We start from the raw sequence: 14,657 nt of genomic DNA, 5'->3' as shown, positions 1-14,657 counted from the left end.
TGACGCCAATGTTCCACTCTCTTGACCTGTGAAACGTGTCGTGATATATTATTACCAAGGTCGTCTGTTAGTATGAGTTTGCTTTTCTCTTCACTAACAACCGTATATCTAGTCGTTGAAAATTTTGCGTCCCTTTTCTTTCTGACCTGTGGTTGCGTAATAACAACATCGCCATCTTTAATGCGGCATTCTCTCGTAGATCGCTTGCAATCCTCTAGACACTTTCCTCTCAGTTTCGCAGCCGTATCGCGTTTATCAATTGCTTCGTTTGGCTTGTGATATAGCTCAGTTGGCAAGTCTGTTGTCTCCTGAGCCGATGTCCGCGAGCTCGAGCCCAAGAGTAAACATCGAACACAGTTGTACCGGATAAGTTTTTCAATAACGATCCGCCACCTGCAACATTGATAAAGTCGCGAATGCCATAAAGATGGTAAAACGACTATAATCGAAAAAAAAATGCTCATGGTTGACCTTGGCGTATTGCAATATAAGGGAAGACCTCTACGTATTGTATGCCCTGACATCAACTCTTCGGGAGGGACTGCGGTGATTGAGTGTGCTGCTGAATTGTGAGCCTTAACTGCCAACTAGAGCTCCTCCAAATAAGATGACTGATTTGAAGCCGCGACAATCATCGCTTTATTGATAAGAAGCTTCATGCAGCTTTCAACCAGACCGTTCTACTGAGGAAAAAGCGGAGTAGAAAATATGTTCCGAATACCTCTTTGGGAGCGATATTTTTTAAATTCTTTACTACTAAACGGAGGACCGTTATCTGACTTGATCGACCGAGGAAAACCTTCTCTCTTGAATATTTGATTCAGCACCCCTTTTACAGAATCACAATTCGTCGATTTTACTGGTTTAGCTATCACATAATGGGACCTGTAGTCTACATACGGCCCGTTAAAGTCAATCGCGATGGTTTCTCAAACGGCTTTCGGGATTAAGAATCTGGTCATCGGGGTAATTCTTTCCGGTAATCCTATAAGAAAAAAAAACTGTTTTATTCGTATCAATTAGAAATGGTTCAATACTACCGTTTACGCTACACGCTTGGCAGAATTTGACCCTGCATTCTGCGTCTGTGGACATCCCCGGCCACCATACTCGCTCCCTAAAAATGATTTTCAGCTTTGCAACGTGTGGATGTTTTTGATGAGCTACTTCTAATGTTTTCGCCTGCTGCGACAACCGCACAACGATCTTTTTTAAGGAAACCGTTTTTCGAATTCTAAATTTTCTGCAACCGATTTGAAACGTCTCAGTTCTTTCGGTCAAGAGTCGCTCTCTAGCGTCTCGATTACTTTAGTTAGTATTTCATCTTTCGCAATTTCTCTAGAGATTTCTTCTTCCATCAAAAACTTAATAGCATTTGCTTCTATGTTAGCGATCTCCCAAGGGTTATGATCATCATTCGGTAATGCTAGTCTTTATTTTCTCGAAGGCTTCCGATTGTTTTGGACCCCAAGTCTTGGTCCCTACTATGGCCCGAGGCGGTTCTTCGAGAACCCTACACATTTCTCTCTGGAATATTTCGGGTGCACAATTTACGCCGAACATTAGCCTAGTAAACCTGAACATCCCTTTTTCAGCCATGAAGTTTGTAAGCTCTCTAGAATCCTTGGATTGTGGGGAATCTAAAGTACTCTCTTTAAATTGCTTTGTTGGGTCCCTCATATTTACAACAAGCCGAAAGTCATTCTTGTTCTTTGCTACCGCTGTTTCGCTCTCATAACTATTGACGTCCAACTTTGAGCAAGTTTAAAGCGCTGACCGTTGTCCTACCAAGTATCGATCGGCGCCCACGCCTCCCTTTACCATAAGTATTGATCTGGGGTTTTGCTGATTCCGAGGATCTTCAAGGGATGCCATTCCTCTCGTTTCTACCTCTGCCTGCGTTTCCGGATCTACCTCTACTTGTGACGCTTGCCCTATTGCTAGTCCCTGCTGAAGCCGTTTCAGGATTTCTTCTACCATATTCCTGACGTTTTCCAAACTCCCTTGCTTAACTCACCGCCAAAACTTGGGGATTTGCGGATAGATCGATTCCAGTAGCAACTATCTTGTTGCGTGTTGCGGCTTGTACAATTTCAGGCGTTGAACCTGCGAGCTGACTTAGCGACCTCTTAATCTCCGAGGCCTTTAATCAGTTCGGAATGGATGAAACGATCTGCATCTTTTTCGCTATACCCGCAGAATCTCGAGCGCTCGGTCAGACGAGCATGATAGGTTACACCCAACAGGTCGACCCGACAAAAATTGGATTCATCTTTGCTGCTCGAACGATGTTCTGCATCTTGTCGCCTAGTGACAGATATAGAATCTTTGACAGTTGTTCGGGGTTCGACACACTATAGAGAGAAGTCGTGCTTTCAAAATTTTCTTTATACTTCTTCCATTCTTTCCGCAATCGATTAGTAGGCACGTCCTTTGGAAACGGTTGCCAAGGAGTCAACTTTCCCGTGTAGGCCGCGTTAGCTTGAGAATTTGCTATTTTCTTCGGACTTCGGATCCGAAGATAGCAGGTTCGAGTCCTGCCAAGGTCGCCAATTATGAAGGTTATCCTGGTTCGGTATGGCTGACCGAGAAGACGCCCACTTACCTAGGCCGTCGTTGCTGAAGAACTGGGCGCTGTTTCGCTCTGTCATGTCTGTCATAAACGAAGAAACCGTTTAACGGCAACCTGGCAGTAGATGATTTTGACCGAGTGGTACGACACTAACAATCATCTGCTACATAGCTATAACTCGAGGTCCCCACAAAACCCTGTCCTCTTCGCGACTCGAGGCCTGTTCTCTACTCTCACGACTCAAGATCAGACCCCTCCTCTCATCGACTTGAGGTTGACGTAAACTTACCTCTCCTCTGCATGATTCAAGGCCCGATCGCTCCTCTAGCGAGTCGAGATCTGACCTCTCCTCGTAAGTCATCAACACCTATACCCTCGAGGTAAACACTTATACCCCTCCTCTTGTTGCTTAAAGGCATGATCTCTCCTCTTGCGACTCGAAACCACACAAACCTCTCCTCCTGAAGACTCGAGGCCTGACATCTCCTCCCTTCTCGAGGGAATGGGTATGAGTACCGCTACATGCATATTAGCAATGTCTCCGACGAGACGTTGCTATACCTAAGGATAATCTCCAGCTTTACAGAGCACTACTCCGAATTGATTATACCAAACTCAATAGCATCTTTCGATTTCTGCTTTGGATCTCCTAGTCTTTACTCTCTTAATTGCGGCTGTTGTCGTTGAATTGATCCCGCAAATGATTTGACTGAAGTCCCAAAAATTTGTCAGGAAGCTACCGCTTCTATTCCATATGATGCACGGAACTGGACGATTTCTGTATCATTTGTTACTAGAAGAACAATATCTTCGTGAAACGGATTAACTTTACTTCTTCTCGGAGGCTCAATGATAAAATATCGTTAGATATGAAATTACACAGAACTGGGTTCAGTATTGACCCCTGTAGTACTTCAGCTGTGACCTTTATTACATCGAGTCTTTAATTTGATCCTTGGCGTTAGGTCCGATTTCTGCCATTTCCATGCCATTCTTTGAAGAATTTGCAGTGACGATCGAATATTTCTGAAAATTTCATGATCGCGATCGTTATTACTTCATTAGGAATACCATTTAGATCCGAAACCTTAACTACAGCAAAGGAAAATTTCCTTTCCTGTAATTTTAACAGTAAATTGTCCATCTTCCACGGATTTCAGTGTATATCAGCTTTAGAAAAAACCGTTCTTTTATCAAACTAATTATTTCATGCCATTTTTCCAGCAAACCGAGGAAGCCTCCAAGGAAAGTGCAATGAGCAAAAGTGTGATCGTCAGCTCCAGCAATCCATCGGTGGCCGATTCTTCGCTACTGATGACCAACTCGGTGATGCTCGGAACCGGTTCGTTGGACCAGGTCGCCGCTGAAACTGGTGCCCCAAGCGAAAAGCCCTCGTCGCCATCCCTGGAACAGGCCGTCCAATCGCTTTCGCTCAACTCGGTGGAAGAGCACGATGATGCCGCAAGCAATAGCATCAACAACAACAATGACAGCACCAGTGTGAACAACAATCACAGCAACAACAACGATCGCATGAACTACGAACAGTCGGTGACGGAGAAGGAGAACCTGCTATTGGGTAGCTTCAACAACAACAGCAGTAACGCGGGAGGTGCCGATAACAGTTCCAGCAGCAGCAACAGCAGTAGCCTGCAGCCATCATCACTGGAATCGTCCGGTTCGGTGCTTCCGGCCGTGGCCACCACCAATGGCAAATCGACGCCCGGTGCGACATCGATCGCCGAAACGACCGAACTGATCATCGAGGACGCCATCATGGCCGGCCAAACGAACGGTCACAAGAACGGCAGTATTGATAACGTGTTGTAAGTATTGAAGTTTTGTTTGTATTTCAAAAATTGGTCGTACGTACAATTTGGGCGCTTGAAGTACTAGAAGCGATGTCTGCTTTGGGTTGAAATGTTGTATTGGTCTGAACCTCCCCGGAAAACTGACCGAAAACTAGGCAGTTAACACCAATCCCCAATGCAAGGGTTGGAGCTAATGTTAATCCTAAACTTTCTTATTGTGATCTCTCGATTACTTTTAGATTGCGCGTATCGGATATCTAGATAACCTATAGAGCGCTATTACCCCTTAACGATCTGAACATAGAAACAAAATAAAAACGAAACTAACAGAGGCGCATTATAACAACATTCAATCTTCCTTTGGAGACAAACAAAAAAATACAAAAGAAAAGGTACTGAAGGACATGTACCACCAAATGTAGTAGCTAACTCGTTCTTGTTTGTCTCAAGTGTCCAGTGTTCAGAGTCGTGTGTTGTTTGATGTTGGGTGTTTGCAAAGTTTTGTTCTATTCAATCACCTTTCAAACTCTTGAACCTACATGTAACCATAAATAAAGTGCCTCCACAATGTGTCCGGTATTGGCACTTTTGGCTAAATTGAACATGTGATTGATAAAAACATTATCGAATTGGCTACAACCACCTGCAATACACTCACACACCATTAGGTTTTTACCCATGTCAAGTTGTTGTTCATACTCCTAAAGCATTCATTATATTCTTGCGTGTGTTATAAAAACATTCAGCCATTTGTGGGTAGTGTAGTACTAGTTCATTAAAAAAGCAACTTGGGAAACCTATTATAATAATAAGATCGTTTTTTGTCTTTCCTAACTTCTAAAGTAATACTGAATCCCAGGTCGAACGAAATTAGAAAAGTTTATTAGGCTTTGATTTAAAAACAAATCTGCTACTTATTCCAGTTCAGAAATCATGAATACATTGGTTATAATCTAGTACTACACTACCGTTAAAAAGCGCCTGCATCTTCCCTTTTTTGGTGTCCAATTAGAAATCATCAATATTTTTATTGATTTAAAAACCCCCGCAGCCTTAACCCTAATCTGCGTCCTTAGCAAACTTCATCATTCCTGCTGGCAAAATCGCTAGATGGTGTGTTAGAAACTAGCATAACTTTTGTTAAGGCTGTTTTAGTGGAAAATATGTCTCAACTTGTGTACTGAATCAAACTCAACAACCCTTAAGTTCAGTTTCCATTAATTTTCTCAAATTTCCTTCGTTTCTTCCCATTGTAAATTTGCGACCAAAATTTTTTTGAAAAAAAAACCAACAATCAAAAACCCATTTGACCAAAACCCAAAAATTACAACTTAATCAGTGCACAAAGCGAACCGATTGTCGCCGATAGCAGCAACAACAACAACACTGGTGCCGCCAAATTCCTGGCGCAATTCGAAACACCAGTAACAGCACCATCATTCTTCGAACAAGAAGCCCTCGAACAGCAACACAATCAACAACCGGAATCGATGGTGTTTGCTGAACGCATCACAACTGGCAGCGCCAATCAGCTGATCGATTTCGCTAGTTTACAATCGGAGGAAGGATCAAAACCCACAGCTCCGATTTTCAACGACGGAAATCCCTTCGCTATTAGTAGTAACATTAACAACAACAACAACAATCACATCGATCTTTTCGACACCGGAAGCAGTGGTGATACAACAACGAATCCCTTCGCTACTGACCTAATAGATACTACCGCAACCGTCACCAGCAGCAACAGCAGTAGCAGTAATATCAACGATATCACCAACCTAATCAGTAATAGCAATTTCCTAAACAATAACACTAATAACAGTTCCAACAACACCACCAACTCTACGAGGCTAGTCGCAGCCGCTACGTCGGACAGTCAAGACAATCGAGGTAAACAACGATCGAGAAAGCGTGATCCTTTTTGTATCTAACTACTACTACCACTACAAATCAAGTGTCTCATTGTGGTTTGCGATTTATGTTCCCCCTTTTTGTAGATTGGCTCTTCTTATTTTTGTATCAATTTTTTATCTGTTTACATTGGTAGAAGTTTGGAGTTTGGAATTGGTTTTTAAAGGGTTCAAGTTTCTTAAAGATAAATTTGGGGATCAATACGCTTAAAAGCTATGCCAAACATGTGCGTTTATCAGTATTCTTAGGACAAATTGTGTCAAAATCCCATAGATGCATTGTTGAGCAGTCCACTAGAATTGGTCAAATGAACTCAAAATTAGCTTGGGATCTTTTTACCACTTCTTATCAAGGATCCACTCCAAGATGTGACTCATGAACATAAACAATTTCAGCTACAAAGTTTTGATTCCGAAATATCCATCTTTGGAGCATCTCAGTGCATGAGTATTAGCGTGTGTATCTTGAAGTCTGGACTAGATTATTTATAGGTTAGCATTTTCTTGGACTGGAAATCTTTGCTTTTTCGTGCTCAACGGCAGACCTCTTCATCCGGCGCTGATTTACCCATCGTAACGAACTCTGATCGACACGGCTACTTTTTAAAACTTTCAATCTATCACCACCTCGCTCGGTGCGGCCCTGCTCGTCTTGTTCCTACCGGGTTCGTAGCGAACACCTGTTTTGCAGGACAGTGCCCAGCGTATCCGGCCAGCCTTAACCACCTTCTGGCTTCGCCGTAGAGTCGTTCTCCGTTCTCCTGCACGCCGCCAAAGATGGTTCTTAACACTCGACGCTCGAATACTCCGAGTGTACGCAGGTCCTCCTCGAGCAATATCCATGTCTCGTACCTGTAGAGAACAACCGGTCTAATGAGCGTCATGTACAAGTTACACTTCCTGCGAGGGATAAGTCTTCTCGACCGCAGTCGCTTGTGGAGTTCATAGTAGGCACGAGTCACCAGTGAGCCGAGATAAAAAACAAAGTCTTCGACTATCTCCAGCTCGTCGCCGTCGATCGTGACCTTGTTATTACTGGACTCTTCGGTTCCTTCCTCAACCGCCGCAGATAATCTGCCGACTTTATCAATGTCATCGGCCAAGCAGATAAGTTGACTGGATCTGTTGGAAAATCGTGCCCCGCATTTCGCCTACCGCTCGTCGAATAACACCTTCTAGAGCCACGTTGAACATCATGCAGGATAGACCATAGCCTTGTCGAAGTCCCCTGCGCGATTCGAATGAACTCGACAAATCACCTGAAATCCGCACACAGCACTGCGTTCCATCTATCGTCGCCTTGATGAGTCTGGTCAGCTTCCCAGAAAAGCCGTTCTCGTCCATGATATTCCATAGTTGTTACGGTCGATCGTGTCATATACGGCTTTGAAGTCGACAAAAAGATGGTGCGTAGGAACTCGGTGTTCACGGCATTTTTAGAGGATTTTCTGTAATGTGAAGATTTGGTCCGTCGTAGAGCCAGCCTGATGACTTCCCACGAATCTGTTTGCTTGCGGCGTTGAATTCAATACATGTTCCAGTGTTTTGTCAACTTTTATCGTTATATCTGCTAAATATAGAGTTGTATAGAGATGTTTTTGACATTTCTCACGCACACTTGCTGAGCGTATAGAGATGAGACGGGCCAATTAACCTAAAAAAACTCTCGGTACAAAAAACGGGCAGTTGTTTTAAGCTTTTATATAAAAAAGCATTCAAAAATTTTGAATATCTGCTTCAGATATTGTCGCTGAATACCCAAACCGGAGTTTTCGTTAACATCAGCGACAGCGACAACTCTGACGACATTTCATGTTGATCAGACATCTACACAGTAAACGAAAATTACCGAGTTCTGTAGTTTTTTTTACCGAAATCCTAACATGTGTAAATAGTTAAACTGTTCGGTAATTTTTTCGTTAAAAAATTAACGAACATCGGTAAATCGATTCTTCATTTACCGATGTTCGTTTATTTTTAACCGAAAAAAAATACCGAACAGTTAAACGATTTACAGATGTTAGGATTTCGGTAAAAAAAACTACCGAACTCGGTAATTTTCGTTTACTGTGTATCAAACATCTTCCAAGTGTCGGAACCAAACAAAAGAAAGGTTTTCCGATTGCCAAAGTGATAAATTTTTCGTCGTCGCTGGTTGGCAAGGTTGCCAATCACCAGCGCGAAATCTTCGGATTGCAACTGCATTGACAACACTCCGGACCCCCTTTTCTGACCGTTCTAACATAATGCTGAACCATTTTGGCGATAAAACCCTGGAAAGGGGATTTCACATGGCTAAAAGGTATGTTTGCACTTACCCCGGTAGTGTCGTTTGCAGTTACCCTACAGCAGGTCCTAAAGATCGGCTTCCACGAAATTTTGGCGACGCAACACTAGCGCCAACTAAGAGATTACGGGATGGGGTTGAACCTCTAGTTTAAACATATTTCACGCACACTCGTGCACAAGTGCAATTCACATTACCGTAAACAAAATAAACACCATCATTGTGTGAGTGAAGTGAAGTTAGATTTTCTTTGTTTAGTGCGATGATGTGCTTTTACTTGAAGCTCGAATGGAAAGCTGCAATGCTTGAGAAGAAAGCTACAAAGCTTAGATCCCATCTCACAGAGCAGCAGCACCATAAACATTCTGTTGGCGTCGCCAACGATTCGTTCAAGAGAAAATCAGCCCGACTATCTTGATACTAAACGGTCTTCGCCTACAGTGTTTATTGACAAGAGTTCCCCACTTTCATCTGCTTTCACTTGAATATGAGTACCGAACACTGATCTTTCGAAGAAAAAAAAACGGATTAAAAATCCTTTTATGCAAAACAAAAACACACTTTTCATGTCCAGTACGTACACTGCCGCCCAAAGGTTAGGGATTGCCAAACACATGAACATTTTGATCGGCCATATCTCAGCCAGCTTATGGAATATTGAAATTCCTTCTTTGTATTTTTTTGACAAAAAGTGTAAGTTAAGGTTATCTTTCTTCTAATATATAAAGATGAGTTGGGCTATATATGTTTGTATATATATGCACCTTATACAAATCCACACCGCTTAACCGATCAGCTTTAAATTTGGTACAGTGATGTAAATGGACATGAGAAAGGTCAAGGTAATAGTTTTGAGCCCCTCCCACCTAAGAAAAGGGACCCTCCCATACAACTTACGTTTTTATTCCCACGAACCAAAAGTCATGGCACCCATTTTGTCAACCGATATTCGTTTCTTTTGGCTGGATTGTTTTCACCATCACCATGGGCCGGGTATTAGAAACGACCATGGAAAGTTCACGTACACTGGAAAGCAAATCAAAGCTTGCTGAGCAAAATAAAATTGAAAAAAGAAATTTTGGCGGGTATTTTTTCCTTCTAATGTTCAAAGCACGTGGTATCGGTGCGAGGCATTTGATTGCAATCATGAGCCTTCATTTAGGAAAAAAAAAACTACTCGCCTGTTAGAAATATATTGATTAGAACAGTGGTTGAGAATCTACTGGAATATGCAGTGTGTAAAGTATGGATACATTAATTCATGTTTATTATAAATAGACTTCTTCAGTTGAATAACTATTTGGACTGAAAACTAATGTTCCAGCTTTTAGGAACCAACCATTTTCATATTTTTGGATTTTCATATTAAGTACAAAATAAAACTTAAATGGGTTTTCCATTCTACGGGAGATCTTGAAAAGAGGTCGTAAACATTTGTTTACAAGCTTAATACATGGGATAAGATAACCCATGGAAAAGATAAAAAAATGGTATCATTTGATAAAAAAAATTAATTCGATTCAAGCTTCCCAAAAAAATTTGGGTGTAAGCCAGATTTGCCATATCGGGACCGGACAAATCCAGCCAATTTTAACCTGCCCAAATCCAGCATTTGATTTCAAAATATTCAAACCGATATCCTGGCAATATTCGGGCAAACTTAGTCAAAACCGCGGAATTATTCAGTAAAAATAACGAAAAATATACTTGTAATATTTTTTTTCAACAGACCACATAAGACGATTTTAAATTGTCTATCAAGCTTCCAAACACGGGTCATGATTTTTCTAAAACTTGCCATTTAAAACTTCTTTTTGAACGTTAAAATGAAAAATTATAATAATGATAAAATCTCAGTTTATGTTACGTTTTAAAAATGATGTGAATAAATACGGGCAAAATCCGGTCTTTTTGCAACAACATCCGGGAAACCGGGCCAGACCGGACTTACCTCAAATTTCAATTCAACCTGGCGACCTAAGATTGAAATGTTTTTCGTGAAAGAATGAATAAGCATTAAAGGGAAATTTTTTTAAATTTCTATTAGCAAACCTAAAAACTATTAGTTATTTAATAATATGAAAACGACAAACTTTGCTAATAATCCCAAATAAAACTTTAATTAGTCTTCTTAAACTTACAAAGCTCACATGGCCAAACATGGTCCAATTTGTTATAATGATGAACAAAAAGCTTTCAAAAAGTCAAACAACTCATTTCGATTTATATTTTATGTGAACCCGAGCAAGGCCGGGTAAAATCAGCTAGTATTACCTAAATTTAGCTTAAATTTGCGACTTTTTCCAAAAAAAAACTGCACTTAAAGTTCAAACCCGATCATCTCAGGGTGGGGTGGACTAAATTTCAATATTATATTCTTTTTTCATGCTTATCAAAACTCATTTGTTTAATTTTTTGCAGATATTTTGCAATGTACTTAAAATAAATAAAATAGCTACTTAAGTTTTCGTCCAAAATTTTAGGATCACCCCGCAGTATGGTGTAACAGCCAAAAGTTTGGGATCAATCTTCTGAAACATGCATTTTTATTTCACGCGTATCTCTGTTACCAAACAACGTATTGTCTATCTGGTAAGCTGATTTGAAGCTAATGAGTTGAACTTGCTTCATCGATATTAGGCTGAAATATTTTTGAAGACTATCTTCATTTTCTGATAATTTTCATCAAATAGTCCTGTGCAGGTTCTGTTTGTAGCCAGTCTGCCGAACGGGGGAAAAAATATACTCAATCCTGTCTCCGAGACGATTTAACGAGGACTGATGGGAAACACATCTCATCTGAGTGTGTGTGTGTGAAGTGAGGTGCAATGCGAGAGCGAGATGTGATCGATTAGGCAATACCAAACTGCCGAGAGAGTCACCGATATTTATTCCAAGAGACGATATTGGCAATCATCGGCTACACATCTCCCCCCTACATAAAAGTTTAAAAAAATAGATACATAACTGTTCGTTTTTGAAAATTAAATCTGAAGATATTTAGCTTTTAAACGAGTTGGTCACAAAAAATTGTGTTGTTCTACAATTTTTTTTAGGATTTATCTAGGACTCCATGCCCTTCCACATTATCCCTTTTAATAACTCAACTTTTAGTGTTGAAGGTTGAATCAGGTTTCTAATAACTTGTCATCGCTTCATTCTGTAACCCAAGATTTTTATATCCATAACGCCAGTTTGGCTGAAATCAAAGCCAAATTGGTACAATGTTGAGTGGATTCAAACATAACAAACAACCATATAGACCACACCATACAAAGTTGATTAAGTTTTCATACTTATTTCTAAAGACATAAAAACAAAATGGTGGATTTTTCTTCTTTCTTGTATTGGAACCAATTCTGTTCTGAATTGATTCTCAACCTTGGATTGTAACTCTCAGAATCAATATGCAACCCTACTGAAAGCTCATGATAACTGATGTCTGATCATTGGAACTTCAATCGAAATCAATCTTCAGACATCCCGTCAATAGTACAATATCTTAATGTTACATGACTGTTTGTCTCATCAATCAATATTCACTTGGACCTCGTCCCAAAGCTTACCCTTCGTTTAAACTTTACTTTCTATGTTTATCGTTTTCTTTATGACGACTTTCAAAACTTCATTCGATTTTTTTCACTCTACCTCACCTTTCTCCTGAGACTTCAGTAGTGACGCTAATTCGACTGGTTGTCAAAACACGTTTAAGGTGACCTTCAGAACACTCTTCATGTTGGTACTCCCGATCCAAAGTGAATTCGTAAAGTGAATCTTCAGAATACTTTTCGTGTTGGTACTCTCGATCCAATGTAATTTCATAAAGTGAATTTTCAGAATACTCTTCATGTTGGTCCTCCCGATTCAACGTAATTTCATAAAGTGAACTATCAGAACACTCTTCATGTTGATCCTCCTGATCCAACGTGAATTCGTAAAGTGAATCTTCAGAATACTCTTCATATTGGTCCTCTCGATTCAACGTAATTTCATAAAATAATCCTTCAGAACACTCTTCATGTTGGTCCTCCCGATCCAACGCAATTTCACAATGTGAATTTTCAGAACACTTTTCGTGTTGGTCCTCCCGATCCAACATGAATTCGTAAAGTGAATCTTCGGAATACTCTTCATGTTAGTCCTCCCGATCCAATGTAATTTCATAAAGTGAATCTTCAGAACACTCTTCATGTTGGTCCTCCCAGTTCAACGTAATTTCGTAAAGTGAGCTTTCAGAACACTCTTCATGTTGGTCTTCCCGATTCAACATGAATTCGTAAAGTGAATCTTCAGAACACTCTTCATGTTAGTCCTCCCGATCCAACGTAATTTCATAAAGTTAATCTTCAGAACATTCTTCATGTTGGTCCTTCCGATTCAACGTAATTTCCTAAAGTGAACTTTCAGAACACTCTTCATGTTGGTCCTCCCGATCCAATGTAATTTCATAAAGTGAATCTTCAGAACACTCTTTATGTTGGTCCTCCCGATCCAACGCAATTTCATAAAGTGAGTTTTCAGTATACTTTTCGTGTTGGTCCTCCCGATCCAATGTAATTTCATAAAGTGAATCTTCAGAACACTCTTCATGTTGGTCCTCCCAGTTCAACGCAATTTCGTAAAGTGAGCTTTCAGAACCCTTCATGTAGGTCCTCCCGATTCAACGTAATTTTAGGAGACGACATTAGCAAGCATCGGCTACACAAGTCCGATCGTTAAAACAAAACATGCAAATTTGTTTGGACCATATCTTAGGTCTTGTCTAGGTTGTCTAATAAGTTATGGCAGATCGAATTGGCTGTACTTTGCTTTTGTGAGTTAAGTATTTAAGGACGTTTTTAAACCAAAATGGAACCAACTGGTCCGAGTCTATAAGCGAAACAGCGTGGTTTTCGGAATTCCGTATTTTATGGGCGCTGTCTTCACCGGGGATCCAGTTTTTAAAGTTTTTATGGCCAGTTTGACATGCTGAGTGCTTTTCGATTGACAGTTGCTCTTGCCAAGGTATTTTGAAGACCGGTCTTAGCAACTTTTATTTAATCAACGTTTGTCGCTCAAGCCCTACTCCCAAAATTCGGTGATTTTCCTCCAGATTGTTGAACAGAAGCCTAATAAATACTCCACCTTTGAAAATGGTTGAAATTCTCGTAAATTTTGCGTGCTATGAACTATTTTCTGAGGTGAGAAAATAACATCAATTAATGGATCCTCAAAGTTTTTGTTTGTTTTGTTTACTATTATGAGACCTTGTTTGCTGGGTCTCGAAAGTATTTATACAATTAGGCGAACATTATCCCATCATAAGATTTGTACCAAACATTTTAATTTTCGAAATATTGAAAGTGTACGTTTTACCCGACTTTCCCCTACTAGTACCACAGTCTTTTCTAAATTCTCAAAAACTAATTCCAACTCCAACCGAAATTAGAAACTGTCATGTATTGTAAATGTCATGTGATTTTTTTTTGTAAATTATTTTTCCTAAATTTGATTCTAGCGTTTGTTGATCATATTATTGTAGTGTGAAAGTAGTTAGTCTGCGATTATTTTTCAACGTAGGTGGATTTACTACGATGTTGAGATTTCAAAATTATCTCCTTTCTTTTTATAGTCAATGTATGCTTCGACACGTCAAATCACGCAAAAACACCCACACAACACCTTCGTTTTTTACCTCAAATTTACACCAAACACCCCAAAGCACATTTTCACAACCATCACCAATACACAAACGGTTGAAAATTGGTGAAACTCTACCTATTGTAAAACCAAAGGTTTCGGGTTCTGCAAGCAACTGTTGCATTTATTTATGGTTACGTTTAAGAAAAGGGAACAATAGGGTGTACCCTATTTTTTTTCAAGGTAGTAGATGAGCTGAAGAATCCAGTTCAGCACGAGTCTCTCCCAGTTAATCAGATAAATGTGGTCGCCCTTAAAGGTTGACTTAAGAAATTGTATTTTCTCAATTCTTTCCACATTGTGCAACAATCTTCCACTACCTATTTATATGTATCATACACAAAAGGTTCACTTTCCAATTCCTATTTCAGGGGCTGAAAGGTAAAATTTAAAACCAC

General features: G+C 40.1%; 1 protein-coding gene across 4 annotated transcripts in view; it reads left to right on the top strand.

The window, feature by feature from the left end:
- LOC129759456 (uncharacterized) overlaps positions 1-14,657 on the top strand; it is a 39,152-nt gene that overhangs the window by 20,943 nt on the left and 3,552 nt on the right. For all 4 annotated transcript variants that reach the window (XM_055756921.1, XM_055756919.1, XM_055756918.1 and 1 more), the window contains 2 exons: positions 3,797-4,398; positions 5,723-6,273. In XM_055756921.1, coding sequence (XP_055612896.1) covers positions 3,797-4,398; positions 5,723-6,273 — 1,153 coding nt within the window. The remainder of the gene's footprint in view (positions 1-3,796; positions 4,399-5,722; positions 6,274-14,657) is intronic.

Source organism: Uranotaenia lowii, unplaced genomic scaffold (assembly GCF_029784155.1).
Source record: "Uranotaenia lowii strain MFRU-FL unplaced genomic scaffold, ASM2978415v1 HiC_scaffold_158, whole genome shotgun sequence".
Lineage (NCBI taxonomy): Eukaryota > Metazoa > Arthropoda > Insecta > Diptera > Culicidae > Uranotaenia > Uranotaenia lowii.
This window is presented reverse-complemented; position numbering and strand designations above follow the sequence as displayed.